The 23,176-nt window shown below is 48.3% G+C and overlaps 7 protein-coding genes across 7 annotated transcripts; 1 reads left to right on the top strand and 6 right to left on the bottom strand.

Moving 5' to 3' along the window:
* Positions 1-8: 8 nt before the first annotated feature.
* On the bottom strand, positions 9-902 carry N7478_001026 (uncharacterized protein; the record flags this gene model as incomplete). The annotated part of the gene is made up of 2 exons (XM_056917241.1): positions 9-428; positions 756-902. The coding sequence occupies 2 exons, from the start codon at positions 900-902 to the stop codon at positions 9-11; spliced, it is 567 nt and encodes a 188-aa protein (XP_056785121.1).
* A 711-nt stretch (positions 903-1,613) lies between these two features.
* N7478_001025 (p24 family protein) lies at positions 1,614-2,564 on the bottom strand (the record flags this gene model as incomplete). The annotated part of the gene is made up of 4 exons (XM_056917240.1): positions 1,614-1,631; positions 1,705-1,892; positions 1,981-2,188; positions 2,367-2,564. The coding sequence occupies 4 exons, from the start codon at positions 2,562-2,564 to the stop codon at positions 1,614-1,616; spliced, it is 612 nt and encodes a 203-aa protein (XP_056785120.1).
* A 368-nt stretch (positions 2,565-2,932) lies between these two features.
* N7478_001024 (major facilitator superfamily domain-containing protein) lies at positions 2,933-4,960 on the bottom strand (the record flags this gene model as incomplete). The annotated part of the gene is made up of 10 exons (XM_056917239.1): positions 2,933-3,068; positions 3,128-3,230; positions 3,282-3,565; positions 3,623-3,706; positions 3,767-3,943; positions 4,010-4,093; positions 4,161-4,324; positions 4,382-4,506; positions 4,569-4,646; positions 4,717-4,960. The coding sequence occupies 10 exons, from the start codon at positions 4,958-4,960 to the stop codon at positions 2,933-2,935; spliced, it is 1,479 nt and encodes a 492-aa protein (XP_056785119.1).
* An 895-nt stretch (positions 4,961-5,855) lies between these two features.
* On the top strand, positions 5,856-7,721 carry N7478_001023 (NAD(P)/FAD-dependent oxidoreductase; the record flags this gene model as incomplete). The annotated part of the gene is made up of 7 exons (XM_056917238.1): positions 5,856-6,137; positions 6,195-6,350; positions 6,426-6,535; positions 6,615-6,774; positions 6,894-7,000; positions 7,136-7,444; positions 7,535-7,721. 7 exons carry the CDS (start codon positions 5,856-5,858, stop codon positions 7,719-7,721), a joined length of 1,311 nt encoding a protein of 436 aa, XP_056785118.1.
* A 707-nt stretch (positions 7,722-8,428) lies between these two features.
* Positions 8,429-16,215, bottom strand: N7478_001022 (putative myosin class II heavy chain (MHC); the record flags this gene model as incomplete). Its single annotated transcript, XM_056917237.1, has 3 exons — positions 8,429-15,102; positions 15,313-15,407; positions 16,187-16,215. 3 exons carry the CDS (start codon positions 16,213-16,215, stop codon positions 8,429-8,431), a joined length of 6,798 nt encoding a protein of 2,265 aa, XP_056785117.1.
* A 513-nt stretch (positions 16,216-16,728) lies between these two features.
* On the bottom strand, positions 16,729-17,860 carry bgt1 (1,3-beta-glucanosyltransferase Bgt1; the record flags this gene model as incomplete). Its single annotated transcript, XM_056917236.1, has 3 exons — positions 16,729-16,964; positions 17,042-17,505; positions 17,601-17,860. The coding sequence occupies 3 exons, from the start codon at positions 17,858-17,860 to the stop codon at positions 16,729-16,731; spliced, it is 960 nt and encodes a 319-aa protein (XP_056785116.1).
* Positions 17,861-20,049: 2,189 nt separating this feature from the next.
* Positions 20,050-21,686, bottom strand: N7478_001020 (putative RNA export mediator Gle1; the record flags this gene model as incomplete). Its single annotated transcript, XM_056917235.1, has 2 exons — positions 20,050-20,811; positions 20,880-21,686. The coding sequence occupies 2 exons, from the start codon at positions 21,684-21,686 to the stop codon at positions 20,050-20,052; spliced, it is 1,569 nt and encodes a 522-aa protein (XP_056785115.1).
* Between the last annotated feature and the right edge of the window lie 1,490 nt (positions 21,687-23,176).

Genomic DNA, 23,176 nt, shown 5'->3' with positions numbered 1-23,176 from the left:
CGATATCCTTATTGTAACAAAGGCCTAGTCTCCCCTTCTTCTAGTGCCTCTTCTGTAGTTTGAATCGATTCTTGCCCCTGTATCTGCCCCTGGCTAGAGCGACGAGCCAATGACAGAATCGTATCTAAACCGAGCCACCGGCGCCACGATCGTTCCTCAGATTCACTGTCCAAGCGCTCATACTCTGTCTGTTTCAAACGAGAACGGAGGCGTGTCGCTAGCCAGAAGACTAAGAGCCCAAGGCACAGCAAAGAGATGGTCCCTGCTATCGCGACTGTAGTCGATAGAACTGTCGTTGTACTAACATTGCACCCAAAGGGTGCTGCCCGGAGCTCCCATCTTTCCTTTGAGCCAAGCGGACAGATCTGATCCGATATGATAGGCGCTAATATTGGTACCCGGCTTCCACTAGGGACGCAAGTTGATGACTAGTCATGAAGTCAGCGGTGTTAGCGGTACGATCTGACATGTCCAGCAAGGTACTCGGGCCTCAAGACACCATTCCGCGGGCCTCAAGGTTGGTATGCAAGGGGCGGGAAGGGTGCGCAACAAAGTTCCATGGAGAGAATGTGGTGGCGTGACAAAAGGCAAACGCAAATTGAATTTGTCAGTTGATGGCAGTCGAACCGATCTGAGCAACAGTGAAAAAGAAATTATACGGAGTTCATATTGAAATGCTCAAAGGAAAGTAGATATGCAAAAGAAAAAAAAAACGGTCATCGGATTGAACGAGGAGAGCCCAAGGTGACACTTACTATTGCACACCAGCTGCAATCCACATCCCCTGCTAGACATTGAGAGCAGGATTGTCGTCGCCAGCATATGTAAAATTGAGGGTCAAATCCATTTATTGTGTTCAAATCGCTAATGTTCGAGTTGTTAGGCTGTTTGTGGGAGGTCATGGCTGATCGGATGTTCAAAATCGGATACTCATGTGCTTGGTCTCATGTAAGGTACGACGCAGTCGATCGGGGTGATTAAGAAAGGACTTCTCAAGGCAGATGCTGACCTGCTCTCTCGTTTTTCCTGACATGTAGGGGCCGACAGCAAAAGTACCGGATAAAAAGAAAGTATGGAATCAGGAGATAGTAGTAGGAGGGGGTTGGGATTGCGGGGCTGTATATGAATGAAAAGAATCAGGCCATGTATAAATGTCAACAATACAACTAGACCATACTACGTAAGCTATTGTTAGAGTTAAGCCGGACGATTGTCTTATCAAGTCGAGTTTTAAACAATAGACACAAATTTGGAAGAAAGGTTGGGCGCAAGATGTGGTGCTCTCGGGCGGGATTGGTGGGTTGTTGTCGTGTTGCAATACATACGTCTTCCACTTGGGACATGACACCTACAAATCCCATCTGCATCTCCCCCAAGGATATCTCTGGTAGTACAGTGTAATTAAAATTATCAGAAACAGTTTGCATGACACCAATGTAAATAGGATAATATGAAGCGATCGCAATCAAAAGCAATCACCGCCAAAAAATGCAACTGGGTCCAACATCTACACAGAAACCGTCATCGCCATCCACAGCATTGTATTTCATATCATATTCTTTTGGTCAAATTCAAGAGATTCGCAGGTAAAGGAGAAGAGGAAGGAAAGAGGTTTAGACAACGCGCTTGACCTAGATATTATCCTTTGAATTAGCTCTCGTTCCATCTCATCCCATCAATCAACAAAGCCTAACAGCGACTTACCTCGAAGAAGCGCTTCAGCCACCATACTTGGAAAATACCCTCGCCAATAACCACAGCCAACTGGAAGAGACTCCACCACTTCACACGGCCGTTGGTGCTCTCGGCAGTGTTCCGGTGTACGCGCTCGCGGACAACAATGTACCCCTGTTCATCCCTCACCTGTGATACGGCCTCAGATAGTCGGCGAACTAGATTTTGAAAACAATCAGCCCATGCACTCTTTATCATCAATTCCTACCCCCAACAATAAGCCATAGGAGTGCCTCTGGGCCTTACCTTCCGCCTCCAATGGGTCCTGCGACATCTCCGACTCTGGCACGTAGACGATGCCATGAACGTTGAATGAAACTTCCTTCGAGTTCGAGGTCCAGCCTTCGTTGCTGAAGCAGTAGCTGTATTTGCCATCGGCTTGTGCGTTGAATGAGTAGTCTTCGTTCGAAATGGCTTGCTTGTAGTACATGCGGTTCCGGAGGGGGTCCTCAACCTAGAAATTCCCAGAATATCAGTAAATGTTTTCTCAATATGGATACAAAGTGATGTGCTCTTGTTTCCTCCTCTTTAACGATCAATCCCGGCTTGGGGTTCGCCGTCCCTGAGCATCGGTCTTCTCATCTTGCCTCCCATTGAGCTCAAAGGTATCGGGGTAAATATTGTGGACGTACCCAGAAATCGATCTCAAGGTTACCGCTGCCGCCGAACTCACGGTCGCCGACTTGGAACGTAACGGTCATCAGGTCATCGCGATGCAGGGCCTCGTGGAAGCATTCCCGGGAGTGAGCCTTGAGCTGGATGGTGTGTGCGGTCGCGACGGAGAACCACCCCAGCGCAGTGACAAGAAGAGTGGCTGCGGAGAAGCGCATTTCGAATATTCGCTACGCTGCAGCGGAATTGATGTGTTCGGATGGCTTGAGAGAGAAGTCGGGGTTCATTGAAGGGAGTCGGTCTCGGCCAACGCGAAAGGTGTCAATTGGAGACGCTCGGACCACATGGGTAAACAGGCTTACTACAGTGGATCATCCGCACAAACAATATCTACCATTAACATCTTCACTTCTTCTCGCCTCATCTTTCTCCACATTACAAGTATTTATTTGAGTTCTATCAAGTCATGATATTTGGTCATCTTCATCTATACTTGGGTTCTAGACTAAAGTCCTGTATAAGAATTATTCAAGTGACATAATTCAGTGTCTCCGTAAACAATTAAAAGAATCAATAATTGAAGGCTTTATGCACTCGCAATCTTCTCACGAGCTGCATCTTGCTCTTCTGCAACCACATCAGCAGGGATACGATCTGGCGTCGAGTTCACAAGAATAATCATCGGGAGCAAAGCAGCTGCAAGTAGCCCAAATGATACACAGCTATTGAGCCAGTCAGTCAACATCCACAAAGAAGGTTTAAAAAATAAAAGTAAACTTACAATCCAGTGAGTGGATCACTCGTCGTCTGAGTATTCATACCATAAGCAATGGCTTGTCCAACAGCTTCAATGCATCTGAATGCAGCCCCATTACGAACATTTTCTAATGCGCTTGTTAGCAGTCGATCGAGTCAAGATACTCCAAAATACATACCTTGGGCATCTGTCGCAAACGAAGAAATAAGCCAATACATATAGGACTGAGATAGCGGTCCTGTAGTTTGGACAAAGAAATAAGGCAAGAAAGCCGACGGATATAGACTATCGGACCAGTCGATATCACCAGGATCATGGCGATTGAATCTTGTCTGCATGACAATGGACCAGATATAAACACCGACGTTGAGAATTACAACTATATATAGACCAATCTGAGCCCGGCGACGTTGACTGAGGCTCTTCATGTCGAGGATGAATCCCAGACCAAAACATCCCACGCTGAAAGGAAGATATTAGCCAGGAAGTTTGGCAATTGAGAGTTCATAGTCAACTTACATGCAGAAGAATGGAGAGATGAGCGATGACAGAGCGCGAGCACGAACGGAGAAGTAGGTTCCCAAGTAAGTAGACCAGGAACCACTAGTATATTCGTTAATATGCTGACATCTTCCGAGTGATAAGAATGTGATGGTTTCTTACCTGTAGAAAAAGGACCAAAGTGCCCAGAGTGCTGAAAGCACAATAAGTTTCTTAGTCATAGTCGTTGCAATGCGCCTAAATTCCTGCTTCGTTGAAAGAGTCTCGGCTGTAACAATTCTCGTGCCATCGGATCGGACGACACGTTCAAATGGCACAATGAGTAACGCAAATGGAAGCCTAGTAATTATCTTGTTAGTGGGCTCGAATTTGAATCTTGAACTCTCTCTTAGCGATCCCACTTACGCAAGAGACTCGATAATCACGAAAGCCAAGTATGTCTCAGGAGTAACTCCGCCAGATTCTCCTACAGTATGGTTCTTTGATAGACTTCGCAAAATTCACTGTTAGTTGAAGTCCATAAGCTTGATATTGCTGCTTCGTTTGAGTCACTCACTTGATCGCACCCCCAACCAACTGTCCAAGATTTCGCGACACGATCCAGAGGGCTAGATATTTACCACGGGCGCCAGAAGGTGCAAGGGTCATGATTGCTCCAGCCTCGGCTACATACCAACAAGCGGTACCTGCGCCGCTAATAGCACCACTGAAGATGAGGTACTAATTAACAAGACCAATCAGCTTTAGTCCAACCATTTCTCCAAGTTTCCCACTTACCCATTGATTTCCAAATTTGCTGTTGCAATAGTACGCTGATCCTTGAATGGGGAAGGAAGCTGCACCAAGAACCAAAGACCATTTAACACCCAATTTGTTCACAATTGGACCGCCAATGAAGCATCCTGGTCATATTTGCTTAGTAGGACCTCTTTTCAATGTCACCTAGAAACGACGGTATACATACCAACGAAAAGCGTGGCATACAGAACTGCGTTCGAGATGTTCGATACCTGCGGAGTTGCAAGACCTCCACCACCAAGTCCTAGAGCGATTCAAAGGAATCAGGTGTATATTCTTTGAAGATGTGATGTCAAATTTTGGGATCAGCCTACCAGCAATTGCATCGGCCATAGCAGGCCCACAAAAGGCCTGAACACTGAGAAGCATCATTTGAGTCAAGCTGTGCTTCCATACTCGTTCCCACAGCGGGACAGTCGCCCTGTACTGCTCTAGGTTGACCATATGAGCATTCTGAACGGAAACAGTCGGTACTGCAGCGTTTGAGTCATCCTTCTCGCTCGGGGCGATACCCGGATTCTTGGAGGCAGTCATTATAGTGGAGGTCACGGCGTTCATGGATATAATCAAAGTGGATTATAGATGCAGGCGTGGCAGGCGGTTATTTATACATATGCTTGTCGGCTCGTGTAGATAATCCACGCTAACCTTCGCCAAGGTTTAGTTACCTTAAAAATTACCCGGAGCGGAGATATAATTCAAGTTCCAAGTTGCTCCAACGAAGAGGTTTACTCCGAGTCTTTAAATCCTCGAAGGTCCACGCGAAGATAAGAGCACACTAGTGTCTCTGGCACGCAATCTATACCGATACGAAACAAGCGATTGGCGCAGCAACTTGCCAGTACCATCTTTATCTCAAAAGGATCTTTTATCTTGGAAATCCAACCGAAATCCGGGGTTCATGGTCATCATGCGACGCTAAGCTTATCATTGCTGCTATCCGAGATGGTTGTGGAGAATAAGCTGTTTCCCCGCTTTCTCCAACTGAATCCTCCTGAACATCAGAAGGTCCACGCGAAAACGTGATCCGTTATCATCCCACTAGACCAGAGAAGGTCCACGCGTTGGGGATGCGCTAGTGGCTTTGTGCTCCGAACTTCTCCCGACACGCTAGTTGGTATCTTGAGAGATTCGCACCAATAGAGCCGCTCGCTTGATCACCCGTATTCAGCCTGGACCTTTATCAATCCCATGGCTCTTATTTGCAACGCCTGTGAGTGGATTAGGTCTCACGCTATGAATGACTATATCACCTAATTTGATAGACTAACGGGAACCTAGCATCTTACATTCTATGCGATGATCGGCCGCACAGGATCTTTTTAACTGCTATTTAACCTGTCTCTCCAGCAATTGCTCGCTCAAGATAGCCTCTGGCAGTTTTACATGTGCGCTTGAAGCTGCTCCAGCGATCAAATATCTTGGAGCCAAAGGAAAATTTTATTGCTTCAAGATGACTCTTTCACGCTCAACAACCAAGGTTATCATCGTCGGCGGGGCTGGCACGATTGGCTCCTCAACAGCACTGCATCTCATTCGAAATGGCTACACACCCTCAAACATAACAGTGCTCGATGTATATCCAATTCCATCTGCTCAATCTGCAGGCCACGATCTCAACAAGATCATGAGCATCCGACGAAGCAACAAAATTGGTCTACAGCTTTCGCTTGAGGCGCTGAACATGTGGAAACACGATCCGCTATTTAAGCCATTCTTTCACGAAGTTGGAATGGTGAGTAAAGCCAAGCACGGTTAATTCACAGCGCAATATCTAACCAGATCCATCTAGATTGACTGTTCGTCATCCGAAGAGGGTATTGCAGCCCTTCAACAGAAGTACAAATCTTTAGTGGACGCGGGAATGGGTTTCGAGAAGACGACCTTCTGGTTAGAGGGGAACGATATTCAATCGAGAGTTCCACCATTCACAAAGGAGCAAACACAGGTACGTGTCTACTATTGTAAACTCTTAAAAAATATCTGGCAAGATAAGTTCGACTCATTAACCATATATTGATAGGAATGGAAAGGAGTACTCTGCAGCGATGGAGGCTGGCTCGCAGCGGCAAAGGCCATCAATGCGATAGGCCAGTTCTTGAAAAGCCAAGGAGCTCAACTCAGATTCGGAAAGTAAGTAAGCCTGCATGCAATCCTCAAATAATATTTCAACCACCAGATGGATAAGCTCAGCATTAATGAAACACAACAGCGCCGGAACATTCAAACAACCCCTCTTCGCAGAAGATGGAATAACATGCATCGGCGTGGAAACTATAGACGGCACGAAATACTACGCTGATAAAGTCGTCTTAGCAGCTGGTGCTTGGAGTCCAACACTAATCGATTTAGAAGATCAGTGTGTCTCCAAGGTACCCACCCACCTACGGCCATTCATTTATCTTTCCCACAATCTCCATTACCATTTCCATGACTATGATAACACTGAAGAAGATGTGAGGTTATTTTGCTAATACTTTATTGAAATCAGGCATGGGTCTTCGCACACATAAAACTCACACCAGAAGAGGTAAAGCAATACAAAAATATCCCCGTCATATACGACGGCGAATACGGCTTCTTCTTCGAACCAGATGAGTAAGAACTACTACGACCCAAACTCCATCCAAGATAAAATTTATCAATCATCAGCATTCAATATAACTTAATCTCATCTGATATGATTCATCTAATCTGATGGACCTAATCTGATAACTTTCATTCATTCAACAGGAACGGAATAATCAAAGTCTGCGACGAATTCCCCGGCTTCTCACGCTTCAAACCCCACAAACCATTCGGAGCTACTTCTCCAAAACTTATCTCCGTACCTCGATCCCACGCAAAACATCCAAGCGATACATACCCCGACGCATCAGAGGTGACTATCCGCAAGGCCATCGCTAGATTCCTGCCCGCGTTCAAAAACAAAGAGCTTTTTAATCGAACGATGTGTTGGTGTACCGATACTGCTGATGCGAGTCAATTGATATGTGAGCATCCGAGATGGAAGAATTTTATTTTGGCTACGGGGGATAGTGGGTGAGTTTCTGTTCTTTTTCTTCAATCGTGATTATTTCGGCAATGATATGATGGTTATAAAGGTTGGTTTTACTGACTTGGAATTTGTAGGCATAGTTTTAAACTTCTACCTAATATTGGGAAACATGTTGTTGAGCTTATTGAGGGGAGTTTGTCGGATGAAATGGCGTATGAGTGGAGATGGAGACCTGGTGGTGATGCTTTGAAGTCGAAACGGGGTGCGGTGGCGAAGGATTTGGCTACTCTGCCGGGTTGGCAGCATGATGCGAAGCTTTAGACTTGGGTTTTCAAGCCTGAAATTATTTCTAGTGATCATGATAGTCCAAGGTAGTAGTACAAATTAAACATGAGCATTCTATATGTAGAAGCATGGATTGAGTGGTAAATAGTAAGAATAAACTACATGAAGAACTTGGATGTAGTAATCAATTCGAAGTGTGATAGGGTATACAAGTGCATTGCATCGCAAGCAGGGTAGGTAAAATAAAAACTTGGTGTATAATATAAACAATGTGAAAGAGAGTGGTAATATGTTTAACTATTAATATGTGTGAAAGATGGGACATGAAGAGGTAGGTAATATAGCGAGGTGAAAATATTTGAGATGAGCAACTGTACAGGGATACCAAAGTACCTGTCCCGTGGGAACGAGGCAGTGAAAGAATAGAAAGAGAATGATAAATGATAAGGGTAAACAACAGGGTGGTATCAAATCCGAAAGGACGTTAAAAAATCACAGATCTGAGATAAAGAAAATATGTATGGAGAGTTCAAGTTTAAAGAGTGTGCATTGAGGTGGGAAGGGCAGGAGAGGAAATAGAAACGCTGAAAACATCAAATTGCAAGGGGAAATCCAGAATATCAAATAGATAATTGGATATAGTTTTTTATTCAAGGCATTCTAGGGAAAAGGTGATTGCGATTGGGAGTTGGGAGTTGAGAATTGAATGAAACAAAGCAGGAGGGAAGAATTCTGTCGATCGATCACTCATCATGTTCTTCTTCCGTCTCTTCAGTTTCTTCTTCTTCGATATCTGAAGAAATATGCGGACCAAAGGGACCATCTTCGCCAGCTTCCTTAGGCGACGCTGAGACCATACCGCCGACAGTGCTTTCGATATCATCAGAAGCAAAGGCGTCTTCCTCGTAGTTCGTCGGCTCCGCATCATGATCATAGCTAGAGCGACGGAGGAGTGGAGGGGTCTTAGGCGGTTCAGCAATAGGAATTTGGGTTTCTTGACGAACAGATCCACGACGAGGAGTAGTGCTCAATCCTCGCAAAGGCCTGGTTTCAGCGTATGAACGTGATGGGCCAGATGTATGAGGGGCTGATTGGCGAACATGCGAGCTTGGAGGGGTTAAGAGACCTGAGAGAAAGGTACCTGCATTGCTTGACTTGGAAGGAGTTTGCTCAGATGGGTTTGTAGCGTTTCCGTTTTCTCGGCCCTTGCGCCAGCTTCCCCAAGCTGCGGCTGCGGCTAGAGGGAGAGATCGGGGAGAGGCGGCGATGGACTGGAGAGACGGGAGGGCGACTCCAGATGCGGAACGTTCATGTTCTTGTTGTTGCATTTGAATGTTTGCTTTTAGACGAATAGCGGCGTCACGGACGGCGTGGTGGTTAAATGAAGGCTGGGAAACAGTCTTGATGATATCTTGGAGATCGTCGATTCGAACACCGAGAAGCTCGCGGAGCCAGGTGATTTCGCTATCTCTCTCCTTGATCTTGTTTGGTGCGTCCTTGTCAACGGAGGAAACCTCCTGCTCAAGCTCTTCGATACGAGTCTCGCGCTGCTGGAGCTGATCCTGAAGAACGAATATTGACTCGCGGAGAGCCTGAGGAGAAATTCTTTCAGGCTCGTTTGATCCCTTGTTGAAGGACATAGAGGGCGAGGACGAGTGTGCAGGGGCAGACGTCGGGGTGGGGATAGGGCTTGAGCCGGCTTTCTGTGCGGCTTCAGCTGCAGCACGGGCAGCAGATTGGGCGATCTCAACCTTCTCCTCGAGGTGCTGCACACGATCTTGCAAGTGTTGGTTCCTCTCGGCTGCGAGGGCCAATCGCTCCTCGGTATGAGCCTCTCCACGCTGGCGATCCTCAGATGAGTTATGTAGGGCACGGGCGTGACGCTCGCGAAGGTCGTTGAGAACCCGTTCGTGAGTCTTGCGCTGGTCTTCGAGGGAAGTCTCGCGGGACTCCTTGGCGATAGACAAAGCGGTGACCCTAGACTCATTGGCCTCCTCCAAGAGGAGCTCATAGCGCTCCCGGGAAGTATCAGCGTCCATGCGAACATTGTCAAGCTGGCTCTGCAGACGAATGACCTGTGATTCGAGCTCTGCGCGAACAATGTTTACTTGGCTATTAGCAGCCTCAAGATCAGCTTCCATTGAGGTGCGAGTACGTTGGATCTCCACACGGCTACTCTCACGAGCTTCGTTGAACTCTCGCTCGAAGCGAGCCGACTTCAGCTGCAAATCATGGTTCTCAGCGCGGAGGGCTGCGATGGTCTCTTCCAATCGAGTGTTCTCGAGCTGAGATTGCTCGTAAACGAACTGGGTCTTCGCAGCTTCCTTCTCCCGTTGCTCGAACTGAAGAATCTCTTGTCCGAGTTGTTCACGCAGGTTGACTTCGCGTGCGTGGGTTGCGCGCAACTCGTTGAACTTGGCAGTCTGTTCCTCTTCTTTGCGTCGGGCAGCAGCTTGCTCACGGACGATATCACCAGTAACGGTAACCATATCAGACTGCAAACGGTCAAACTTCTCGGTCATATTCTGGCGTGCAGCCATGCTGTCCTCAATACGGGTACGCAAGTGATCAACAGTCTCATGCAAAGACTTGTTCTCGTCCTTTGTAGTCTCGAGCTGTCGGCGGAAGTGGTCGCTGGAAACGCGGTATTCATCCAAAGTGCCCTCGAGAGCAATATTCTTAGTAGAAAGCTCAGCGATAGTGACCTTCAAGGTCTCGCTCTCTTCCTCCATGGACTGAGTGCGGAACTGCATCTTCTCAAGGTGAGGGATCTTCTCTTCCTTCCACTGGAGGAGACGGGCCTCAGCATCCTCAGCGGCTGCACTGTGACGAGCAGCATCTTCCTCGGCAGCCTTAAGAAGACTTTGCAGCTCGCCGACGGCCTCCTGTGCATCTCGGCGCGACTTGTATTCTTGCTCGGCACGCTCATCAGCTAAGCGCAGCATGCTTTTGAGACCATCAATCTGGAGCATGAGACTGTCAGCGCCGATCTCATCGGCCTCCGACAAACGAGGAGTCTGCTGAGCCAATTGCCTGGCGAGAGTTTCCTCGAGAATTTCACGCATATCGCCAACAGGATCCTGAGCAAGCTTCTTAATGGTCAACGCCTGAAGTTCAGCGAAGCTCTCCTTAAGCTGGGCCATCTCACTGTGGCTGGAGTGGTGAGTTGAGCGATGAGGCAGTTCGTGTGTAACAAGGGCCTCCATAACGACACTCTTCAACATCTCCATCTTGCGATCACGCACGCGAGGAGGCGAGCGAGCTCTTACAGATTCCTCTTCCTCGGCGTCACCATCATCCTCATCATCGGCATCGCTGTCTTCCATCTCAGTGGAAGTACTGCGTAGAACTCTCCGGCTAGCTGTGCCAGAAGCAATCGAGGCAACGGATGTCTGAATGACAGCCAAGGCACGCTCCATAGGGCTCAAACGATCATCAATAGCAGAACCCACAATATCATTGATACGACGATCGAAGAAGCGGTTACGGTTGAAGAACTTCTCATCCTCACCCGAGGAAATCATGTCATCCCAATCGCTGACATGGTCGTTTTCTGTAATAAGCTGGCGAACGGGAGACTGGATGCGAGAGATAAGGCTCTTCTGAGGAGAGAAAGTGGCGTTGCTTTGACCGTCGATGTCGGAGCCAAGCTTGGGAATGTCGAGCTTGTAAATTTTCTGAGCTCCGGGGCTGGGGCTAGGTGCTTCGCTTCTGCTTTCTGCGGAACCAAATGGTCGCTCCTTGGTCGGTCCGCCGACAGACTCGGAGATGAACTTGCGAGGCGCAGGAGTGATTTGTCGCTCAATACCGACATCGGAGTCACTTGCGTTGAGCTGCTCCATAATAGCATCAAGATCTTCATCGCCAGTAGATTCCTCTGCCTCGCGGTAAAATTCGAGCTTCTGCTGAGCAGTGAGTTCTTCCGTCTTCGAAGCAGGGTATATCGTCTGCGAAAGAGGTGGTGGCTGTGACTTGGGTGGGCTGTCTGTCGCGAAGCGAGAAGCCATGAGACCACTTGGCTTCTTGTCGGACTCAGGCTCTGGCTTGCTCTCCACTGGAGGCGAAACTGACCTCTCATCCGCAAAGCTGGATGGCTCAACGGATGTTGGCGTGAAGGATAGAACAGCAGGCTTGAATTCAAATGGCTTAGCTGTGGCGGAGAGCATCGAGTTTCTGTCCTTGGACTCCTGAGAAGAGTGACCAGCGAATGGTCGCTCGGCTGTGGGAGCGTCATCCTGACTAAGTATTTCAGCCTTGAACTCTTCAACTGATTCTTCCTTGAGGTCTCTAGTCTGCTCGTCATGGGCAGGTGATGCAGTGTTTGATCGAGCGGCTTCACCCTCGCGCTGAGCATCGAACAGAGTCCAGGTATCCGCTTCGCTGTGAGGGGTACCCTTGCGCTCGAGGGGCTTATTGTCATCGTCTTCGGCTGGAATAGCATTTTCCTTGCCCTCGGCGACGCTCTGGAGCGTGCTAGATGCTTGAGCATTACCAAACTCGCCCAGGGGATGAGTTGAGATGCTGTAGCGGGCCTCGCCCTCGGCATGACCAACACCACGTCGCGCGCGCTTGTGGCGATCAGTAGGTACCGGTCGGCCTTCATTGTCCTCGACAGTCTCCTGTTCGTCCTCATTGTTAGGCTCAGTCTCATCCGGTCGGACGATGGGAATAGCCTTGGATGCCTTGTCTGGCTTGGAAATATCATCAAGATCAATGTCACCGAAGATCTTCGTTCTGCTCTCAGACGGCGCGGTAGTGCTAGCATTGGAGTTAAGGCTAGCACCAGGGTTGAAGACAGGTGCATCCACATTGAAAGAGGCAGCCGAGAATTTGAAGGAGCTAGACTTGGGCTTGGGCTCCGGTATAGGATTTACGGGACCTCCCATAATTTCAGCGGGGTAAGATGGTATAGAGCCGAATCCAAATGCGGGTTGTTGATCGATTCCCCCAAATTGGTAATCGTTCTTGACAAATGGTCCTTGAGATCCGAAAGAAGCGGTAGGGTCAAATTCCTTAGCTTCAACGTTGAAAGATGATGTGGAGAGCTTGGATTGATGACCACGGAAAGAGCCGGCGCTTGGCTTTGTCTCGTGCCAGGGACCTTGGTTGGGCATCGCACTTCTATTTTGAGGGGTTCCAGAGATGCTAGGGTTTGTATCGAAGTCAGAGCCCTCATGAGCATTGTCGTGTGTATATTGCTCGGGGTAAAACTGATGGGGATGCTGTGGGAAAGAGTGCGGTTGTTGAGGGTGTCCATTTTGGGACTGGTGATGGCTTTCGTCCTCGGGCAAGGCCCAGCGAGACTGCAGCATATTGGTGTTCAGATCATGGTGACCGGCGTCGTGCTCATCCTCTTCCATGTGGTGCTCAGAGTGGTTGAGGTGATAATCAGGGTGTTTCATGTTGTCAAGGCCTCTTTGAAGGGTCTCGCTGAGATTGTGACCATGGCCGCGGGGTGTTGGGTGGGCGATTTCAACATTGGAGGAGTGGAACTGGCCTGGATCATTGACGGGGGTCTGAGGTGTGGGGAACGGAGGAGCCTCTTCGTGGCCGATATTTGTGAAGCGGTCGTCGAAGCTGTTCTTATCATTGAAACCGGGGTGGAAGGCACCGTTATCATGCATCGGGGAAACTGGAGATAACATGGAGTTAAAGTGGTGCATTCCACCGGGGCCAGTAGAACCATTGGCCTGGCGGATGTTGATCAAGCTTTGAGGGGTCATGCTACCCTGTGCAGGAGGCGTAGGCTGGAATTGGAAGGGGAATCCAGAAATCATATTTTGATCCATGCCATTCATTCCCATGAATGGAGTCTGCACGCTAAATTGAGAAGCAGGCGAGGCCAAAGATCCTAAACCTCCGCTTGCAGCACCTGTAGAGTGACCAAATTGAGGCGAGAAAGGATGAATCGAGCCCAGGGAATTGCTTGCAGCAGATGCGGTTGGAATGGGCGGCGATGCCACGAGACCTGGGAAAGGCGTTTGAGATGGATGTATGGATCCAGATGCGGGAGAAATAGAAGGACCTGGTTCATCATCGCCGAAGGACACACCGAGGGCGCGTAGTTTCTCTTCTTGAAGATTAGCCACGTAGGAATCCCACACAGCTCTATCAGGGAAATTGACGAATGCTTTTTGGCCCATGCCCTCATCGTAAGTTTCAGCTGGCTCGGGATACAATGGGCGCGTTAAACCACCAAGCTCAGTTGGTCCAGCTGAATCGTCCATTTCGCCAATTGTGAATCCTCGAATGTCGAACCCTTCATCCTCCCACTTCTGTAATCGAGACTGAACATCTTCGGGTGTCAAAAGACTGAAACCAGACTGCTCTGTGCCTCGTTTGTCGTCAATAGGCAGATCAATCACGCATGACTTGCCCTTGCATACTAGCTTCTTTTTCCGCCTATGTGTCTGTGGGGTCGAATTGGATGATCTGTTGATATCCGAGGCCTGCCTCTTCAGATTATCTGGAACAGCCGAAGCTTGTGTCTGGTCTGCGAAAATATCATCGTGGGCATTTACCGGCGGAGGCGGCAATGGCTTCTCCCCTGGTGAAATTGATTCAACCGGAGGCTGAGAATCCTTAGTATCTGACATTGTTTTAGAGGATTCTTTGTCGTAGGCGAAACCCCAAAAATCTTCCTGTCGCAAAGTATCCGCGCGTTTATGCTGATTCTGCTTCTTCTTCGTACGTGCAGCAGCTCTTCTACCAACAAAGTCGGAAAGAGTCGGTGTTCGAAGAAGATCGCGATCAAGGGTATCGTCCTCTAACCCAAGCCAGTCGTCTGAAAGATCGTCGGCAAGATGGTTCTTAGCCGTAAAAAACGAGGGCGCCTCGCTTCCTGAATCGTCACTTAACCAGTTACTTCGTTCTGTTCTCGGCTGACCAGATAAATATTGATTAATCCAATCCTGGGTGAAATCCCGAATAGACCTTCCTCCTTGATTATCGGCAAGATCCTCCGAATTCACCGCTACACTGGCTCTTCGGATTTCAAGATTCGGTATGGACGGGGCGGGAGAGCTTTCACGCGAACCGTGGTCGAGACCGGCGTATTGGCTCAGAGTCAACGATAATCTCCGCGTACTAGGTGCTGCATACGGAGACCCCCAGGCAGTGGTATAGTAAACACTGCTTTCTGCCTTGCGATGATAATCCGGTGACGAGGTCAAGGATTCTGTCGGGCGACGAGTAGCCGAGAGAAAAGGGAGCTGCGGGGGTTCGAGAGTGATGCTCCGTGGGGAATGGTTCTGGGATGGAGAACCCGTAGATGAGCCGGAGCTCGAGTCGCCTGATGGCGGAGAGGACAAAATCACCGGCAAGGCCAGATGCGATTCGTCACGCAGACTGCGCGAGTTGTTCGGGGACAACGATGGAGAAGATACCGCAAGGCCGGAAGAGACGGGATGGTCTAGATCTAAATGACCGATCACCAGGGATGGATTAGCCTAGATTCTTTTTTGTCTTTTGGTCTTTTTTTAGGCTTTGGAATTTTGGTGGGGGGGAGAAGGGAGAAAAGAAGGAAAACCGCGTGGTGACGCGTGGGTTTCCAAGCAACTAGAAGCCCAATTGCATGAAGCCCGATCAACGAAATGAGGGAATCCCATTCAAAGCAGATTACACACACCTTCCGTGTCGACTCCTGCAGCAAGCACTTGCTTGCCGCTCCGCTTATCGTCCAGAATGTTGACGCATGGAAATCCAACGGGAATTGGCGAACAGCTGGCAGACAAACCAAACCGTTGATTGGCGAATGTCCGGGATTTCGGTGTCGATTTTCGATGGTGTTTTTTTAACCCCCTTTTTCCAGTGAATAAGAAATCGAATTCAAACGCGCAAGAATTTCCTCCACCAAGATTTCAGGACTCAACAACTAAAACAAAGATCGCGAAAGAAAAAAGAGAGAGCGAGACCGAACGCAAGGAAGCCGAGAAAGGGGAAAGAAAAAAGGGCTTATGTCACGTCACGTATAGGCGTGTTACTGGACTAAAGAAAGGACACTTCAAGACTGGAAAAGGGTACTGGGTACCTTATTACACTATGATTAATCAGGCTACCGTTGAAGTACCCAGTACACTAGTTTAGTTTATCGATTGGGGCCTCTCATTTAACTTCTTTCGAACCAATTTCCGGCACGCTCCAGTTTAGTGGAGGACGAGTGGTGGGTTTTGGGCTCAAAGAGCCACACCCTTGCGGACGCGCAGGTACCCCGGAGATCGCAGTTGGGAAAGGATTGGCCCTGACCGCCACTACAGCACCGGGGACCTCGGGATGTGCAGTGTGCTGTCGTGGTACATTCCGATACTGGAGTCTGATCCCCTTGCCTACTGCCCAGGTGCAGTCTCAGCTTCTTTTTAGTCCTATCAGATGTATCCAATGTGATCTCTTTACTTCAATGTTTCGATGTTCGTCGTTCATGTAAACAAAGAGTTCTACGGTTCGTGGAGATGGATTCAGGGGTAGAAGAACCATGGTTGCAGCTGTAACCATACCGTACTTACCATACGGGAGGCGGCTTTGACGATGACATAATGACCAGTCTGCCACCAATCAGAACTCATGGTGCACATCCTTAATTGATCCACCTGGGCAGAGTCAATGCAGATCCACCGGCGGAAGGTGCAGAAATACACGAAGATGGACGAAGATGGACACCGCTGCAGGAGCAGATCAGTTGGGCATACAACTGTATGATCTCATACCACCCAAGCCTGTGCTTCTAATCGTGTTCCTACTGGGATCAAGCAGGTACAACATGTACTTTGTACAACTACAACCTCCAATCTCTCTCCAACAAGGGGCCAGAACCAAAAAACATCAGAGCTCAATCTCGAATAACAATTATATCCGTATTTCCATTCGAGTCGGATGCGACACTTCAATCACTAACATCAACAATAAAGAAACAAAACATTGAATACAGCCTGGAAAGAAAATCGAAAATATCTACCAGAGTCTCGTCTAGTTTTGCGAAACCCCCATTCAAACAAGATGCTAAAATCCAAACATCTAACCAAAAAGTGTTGTCGGAGAAACAAACCCCTTAGTGAGGGCAGGTGGTGTTGAACTTGATCTTGCGATCAGCGGTCATGAGACCCCAGTGCTTCTCGTCCATGGCCTTGCCGTTGTCACCGGTGCTGTCGGGCTTCCAAGACTCATCGTAGGCCTCGAAGTAGAACAGGTCAACACCCCAAGCGAGCATACCACAGACACCGGTCTGCCAGAAAGTCTGGGCATTGTCGGTACCAGCCTTGGCGGCTTCGTAGTCAGAGCCACCATCTGTGAATAACCGAAATACGTTAGTAAAGAAACAGAATAGTGCAAAGCTGTATGACATGGGCAGGGGTTCTTCATACCAGTAGGCCAGCCAGTCTCGCCGTTGATGACGTGAATCTTCTCTGAGTTGGTACCAGCAACCTTCTGGATATGCGACATGGCACCAGACATATCGTCGAAGTAGGTCTTGTAAGCCTCCTTAGCGGTAGTACCCTGCCAGTAGGCGAAAGCATTGGCAAGAACATAGGTGACGAGGGGAGCATCGTCAGTGTCGCGAGTGAAGAGGTCATCGGCGGTACCATCGGCGAACTTGTTCCAGCTATCAGCGGTACCAACGGTGATACTCTTGAATTGCTTAGCGACAAGACCAATGTAGTTGTGCAGGGAGGGACCAGTCTGGTCGCCACGGTAAAGAGTCTCAGAGCCAACGGTGATGGCCTCAACAACATCCTCATATCCGGGAACAGCCTTCTTCAGGGCGGCGAAATCCTTCGCGAACGAGGCGTCATTGGTGCTTGTGTCATCGCTGTCTTGAGCGCCGACCCTATTGAAGCAAAATCGCGTTAGTCAAAACAATTCAATACAATCCACGTGGGCATTGGAATGTGTCAAAAGCTTGTAAAGCTAGTTCTTTCTTACCAGATACCGAGAACAACCTTGAAGTTCTTCTTCTTGGCAGCGGGAAGAATGTTCTTGGGGGTATCACATTCCGTGCCGGAGTAAGTGCGGACCAGAGTAGCCAAATCTTTCAAGTTATCGAAATCGGTCTCGTAATCGCTAGTAGTCTTGCAATTACCGTTGGCAGTCTTATCACCGAGGGAGAAACCCAGAGTACCACGAGCGGAGACAAGGGCCGGGGCAGCAGCCAAAGCCAGGGAGAGGAGGGTAGAGGCACGCATGCTGAAACCAGGAGGAATTGGTCGAGAAGGCGAGGATCGACCAAAACAAGAGGAACAGAAAAGAAAAAAAGAATGCAGTACACCAAGGTGAGCTTGGATTTATTTTTTGAGAATGAATGGACAACCCGGCGACAGGTCGAGAAGGGAATGGAAGTTTATATTAAACAAAGAGAGAGGGAAAGGCAAGAAAGAGAAACGTCAGTGGAAAATGGTGGAGAGAAGCAAACGGGGGGAAATCACTATTGGTGCCAGGGACTTTCCACCTTCGGGTGGTGCGCAGGGTCCTGCGGGCGGGGCGGTCCCTGATCAAGGGGTTGGCCAATAATGTAACTGCATCTGCAGAATCTAGCACTATTAGGGGTCCCCATGAAACATTCCTCAGGGTCAACATGCTCCACTTTCCCGTGGCTTTCGCGTTTTCCAGAACATCAGATTTACTCCTGTATACATAGCTAATTTGATCTGATCCCCTATACAATATGAATTGACCCCCTATTGTTTTTCTAATCCTTATTCCCACCTCATGCGTCCTAATTTACACTACTATCCTAATTCCGACTAGTGCCAAGAATCCCCTAAGCCCAGCCAAAGTCATGATGTCACATGGCCATTGTCCAGATCACAATCAACCCTGGATAAACAGAAAAACAAGTGGAGTAACATCGTGAGATCAATCGGATGGCAAGAGATTCTCTGCAGGTTGCCGGTGACTCCGGCTATTCTTCCAATCACGACTGTTGTGGTGTGGAGGACAATAGCGCCCCTCGGAGATCGTTCCTAGGGTAGTAAGCTTTTGATTCGCCCATTGGCAAGTCTAGACAGCTCGGGAACCTCGCACCTTCTTGAAGCAGCACGTCTATTTGTCTCTGGAAGAGGGTGACTGCGAATATTATCTATGTTGCCTGTTCTGGACTTTCTTGGCTCGGCCGAGTTGCGGTCGAGGCCTGTATAGATTACCTAAAACTCTTCTAACTTACACAGATGTACTTGTATGGGAAGGTGTTTATGGATATGTATAGTGATATCAGGCCCAAGCCTTTGCAATTGAGTTTCAGTTGATAGTTTCAAGGTTTTAGATATACTTGGGTATCACCCTGCGTACCATCATTTGATATTTTCCAATATCCCTGTTAAATAATGGTAACCTTTCCTCTTTATGTATAGGTCGTTGTAGTAGTACTTAGCAACCTGTTTATGTGTACGCTTGTGTTATAACAATTGCAAATACTCAATCGCGCATCAAGATAAACCAATTCCCTTGAGTGGAAATAGCCGTGAACGCCTGCATAGTGCTACAATGACAAGTGGGGCATGATCCTACTATATACACAATCCAAGACATCAATATAGATATCGGAAACAAGTTGTTGAACTCGAAGTTCCTCATCAGTCCCTTCAAGCAATCTTATTTCAGCACCAACGAGCTTCTTAGTCTTCCCTTCCTGCTTCGGTTTCCTCCCTCCACTAAACTCAAATAGCCTTGCACTAGAGCCATGTCTCAATCATCGTCCCAAAAGCACTCTCATATTCTTTCCGATGCCCACTCCTTCAGGCCTGAAAGAAGGAGCTTCTATGTTGCCTTCTTTATCCATTTGCGATTTTATTGGGAGCTCACGATCTTTCTCGGGCTTTTAATGTATTGCGGTTCTTGTAGATATGTATCGGTACAATGGGTGCAGGGCCTCAAAATTCGATCTCGAAAAGTAATTCCATGCTGGAGTAGTGCTTAAGGTACGTCGGGGTTTAATCGGATGGTGAAATGGCTCGGTGGCCCAATGGCATCAGATGGGCATGTCGCGAAGAAGATGGATGGTATTCATGTATAAGCTTGGGCTTTGGCTTATGTCGCATCTAAGAGTATGACTCGATCGCCTAATCTCAAAGGGGTTGTATCTGCCGCTCCGATTAACGCGCAAGTCGCTCCAGGGCTCCGGGGCTCCTACTCATCCCGAATATAGATATAGCTACGATTGATATTAAGATTGATAGATATTGAGAGAGATCGAGCTAATGCATACCGAAGCAGGTAATGCGTCATATTCACGTTGAGATCAAAAGATTCGAGATCTAATCCCTGCATCGCATCCGATGCTATATCGCTAATTGAATAATAAAAAAAGAGGCCGTCTGTTTCAAATCAAAGAGATTTGGTCCCAAATAAATAACTCCAGGCTCCCAAAATGCTGCATTTACAGAAGAATATGGTTCTCCCGAAGGTAAAGCTCTTTTATCAGCTTAAGTTGGTTGATAGACATCGACGAGCGGTCCATCGCACGAGGCAAGTCAACAACCGCCTTGCGAATAACCGCCACGCCGATCTGACCAAAAAAGCCCAGAATACGATCTCCAGAGTGACGCAACATAGACTGCAAGATAATGATTTGTGTGTCCTGGATCTCTTTCGGTGGGACGGAAAGGAGCTTGTGTAGAGAGTTCCAGAATATAGTGGTCGGGAAAGGGTTTCGACGAGGACTCTTGCCAAAGTTTCGTAGAGTTATTGCGGAAAATCCGGCTCCTAGAGCGCCCATTCTATCAAAATGCGTTTGTTCGGAGACGAAGCCTTCTTCGGTCTTCCACCAACCGAGAGCACGACGGCCAGATTCGGTTTTTTCGCTGCCTGTGAAGCCCCAGAGGGGTGGGCAGACAACTCGGTATTTGGCCCAGAGGATGTCGGACAAGTGGATATCCTTGTACAAGAAGGTCGGGTAGGAAAAAATCTGTGCAATTAGAATACCTACAGGCTCAGCGTGCTGGGGATTACTAGCACCTTCGTTGACAAGGGCGGAGATTGAGCGTTTGGCAAGGATGTTAAGACCGTAAATGAGTAGGGCGGGAATCTTCTGCTCTGAACCAGCAATTTCCTCTGGAGGGAAAGCAAGAAATCGGCGAATGTCGACAGTGGGCTCCGCAACTTTGCAAGCCCCCTGGAGATTCGAACGAATCTCTTGCATCTATATGGCGAAGCGAATATGTTAGCTTAACTGATCAAGAGCTTTATCAGACTAAAGGAAAGCCTCACCTGTATCGTGTTGGTACCCTTTCCAACTCGCAGCTGACCCACGGACTTCGTAATGGAACGGCGCAGGTCGCCCATCGCCTTCTTGAACTCCGGCTGCGTCTTCCCGAGTTCCGTAAGCCATTTTCGCATCTCCTTGAGGGTCTTGTGCAGTTCCAGATATCGCTCATGAACCTTGAGCTCTTCAGGAATGACTATGCTACCACCCGTCTTCTGCTGCAGTTGGGCACGAGCTTTTTCCTCTTCAGCCTGCTGGGCTTTCTTCGCCTCCTCTTCCTTAGCCCGTTTCTCAGCCTGTTTCGCGGCTTCCTCCTTCTCTAGCTTTTGGCGTTGCTCGCGTTCTTGTCTCTCCTGAGTCTCCCGTCGTGCACGCTCTGCATCTTCCTCGGCCTTCTTCTTTTGGGCCTCCTTAGCTTTGCGCTCGGCCTCGAGACGAGCCGCCTCCTCCTGTTGACGACGAAGCTTTTCAGCCTTTTCGCGTTCGATTCGTTCCCGTTCCTTGCGAGCTGCCTCCTCCCGCTGGCGGCGCTGTTCCTCTTCCGCGCGATTGTGATCCCTCAGTAGAGCCTCAGCTTCTTCGCGGATTCGGTCATGAAAGGCGACGGCCTCGTCAAGGGCTGCAGAATGAACTGCTTCGCGCTCGCGGTCGATGCGCTCAAGGTTCTCATAATAGGTCTTTCGCTCGTAGGCATGAACTCTCTTGAGGTCGGCCTCGAAGATCCTAGTTTGCTCAAGTTCTTGGGCGAGGTCAAGTATGAGCTGCTTCGATGGGCTGTCGAGAGGCGGAACGTGGTTTCTAAATCGCGTCATGACGAATATATTCGGAGAGGATGTTTGGTGAATATATTGGGCGAAGATAGTGAGAGAAGTTGTGGGAGTGTGAATGGAGAGGGAGAGGAGGAAGGAAGAAGATGGTCGTTATTTGGGGGTTTAAAGACGAAAGGTATCAGGTGACGAAGTTCACGTTTGAGAATGGCAAATGAAAGGTTGGTGAAATGAAGTGAGCGATTAGGCTACATTCAGCGCCATAATATGGGGTATTCGAATGGTTGCTAAATAGCTTGAAGGTGCTGAGAGTATCCCGTCTCAGAAAATGAAGCAGGTTTGAATGGGTCTGACGCGAATAGGATTGTGACGCCGGGTGGTGTAGATTTGGAAGTTGAATGTGATCCTTAACTTTCAAAGGAGTGTCGATAGGTTGGTAGGGGTGTAATGAGTGTTTGAGGACCGGGGGTGCAAGATTGGGGGTGTTCAACCAAGGCTGTTTATATCAGTGAGGCCCTCGATCCGACACTAATCAGGTATACTGGTTGGCGCGTGCAGCCTCCACTCCCAAGCAACAAGACCAAATTAGCAATTGCAATTCAGCAATTCCAATCGTGATCGTAATCACAAGAGAATGTTTCTTGTTAACGTCGGGTCCGACTTCTCTGGGATGTTTGGAAGGGGTATCTTGGGTATCTTGACCTTGGACTGATGAAGGAATAGAAAATAAGTTACGTAAATTACCAGATGAGTCAGCAGGACCCGCGGTCACGGATCAAAGTGTGGTTCAAGTGTGGTCCATTTCATCATCATGATCATCATTGATGCCCAGCTGTCTGAAGCAGATTAATTTGATATTTGACAGTTGTTTTATCTCTTTTCATATTTCTTGACTAGTTATGTGTTAAGCTGTGGCTGTCCGTATTGAACAACGACACTCGTGTCTATATAGAAAACGACGTCTTTCCAGGCGTTTTTCCCAGACCATGCCCCCGGAAACCAGTAGGCTATCTATCCTCTTAATAGACAGTCTACCTGATCTGTACATAAATGAATATATGCAGGGGGGTAGGGGTGTAATGACTGGAGATTTTTCTAGGCTTTCTATATTTGCTGCTATATGATATGTAGCTCATTTCAAGTGCATGTACATTAGTGCGCCGCCAACCAACACTTCGTCGATGTGAGCTTTAGATTGGCTACCTCATTACCCTTTAAAAAGCTACTAGTAGTATTAAACCGGAGATGGCGTCAACCAGTAGATCCCTGTCTCCCAAATCACCCGGAGTGGTTTGCCCTATGTTCAATACAGCTTGTCTTGCTGGGATCGAATAGAGATCAAAGACTCAGAAGACTGGGATGGCAATTTTAATCCCCCCATGACGCTGAGGAAGGTCGGGAAGCAATGGAGATCATCCACGGCATCCGCTGGAGAGGGGACGGGTGTATGAGTTGTGACGGAGACCGGTTATGACGGGAATGTTATCCTTATCTGGCGTACTGTCTCCCGAGTTTGGTAGGTATAGAAACCGTAA

This window comes from Penicillium angulare (genome assembly GCF_028827245.1).
Source record: "Penicillium angulare strain IBT 27051 chromosome Unknown utg000001l_segment0_segment0, whole genome shotgun sequence".
Classification (NCBI taxonomy): Eukaryota; Fungi; Ascomycota; class Eurotiomycetes; order Eurotiales; family Aspergillaceae; genus Penicillium; species Penicillium angulare.
The sequence above is the reverse complement of the archived record's forward strand: the minus strand, read 5'-3'. Positions and strand labels throughout refer to the sequence as shown.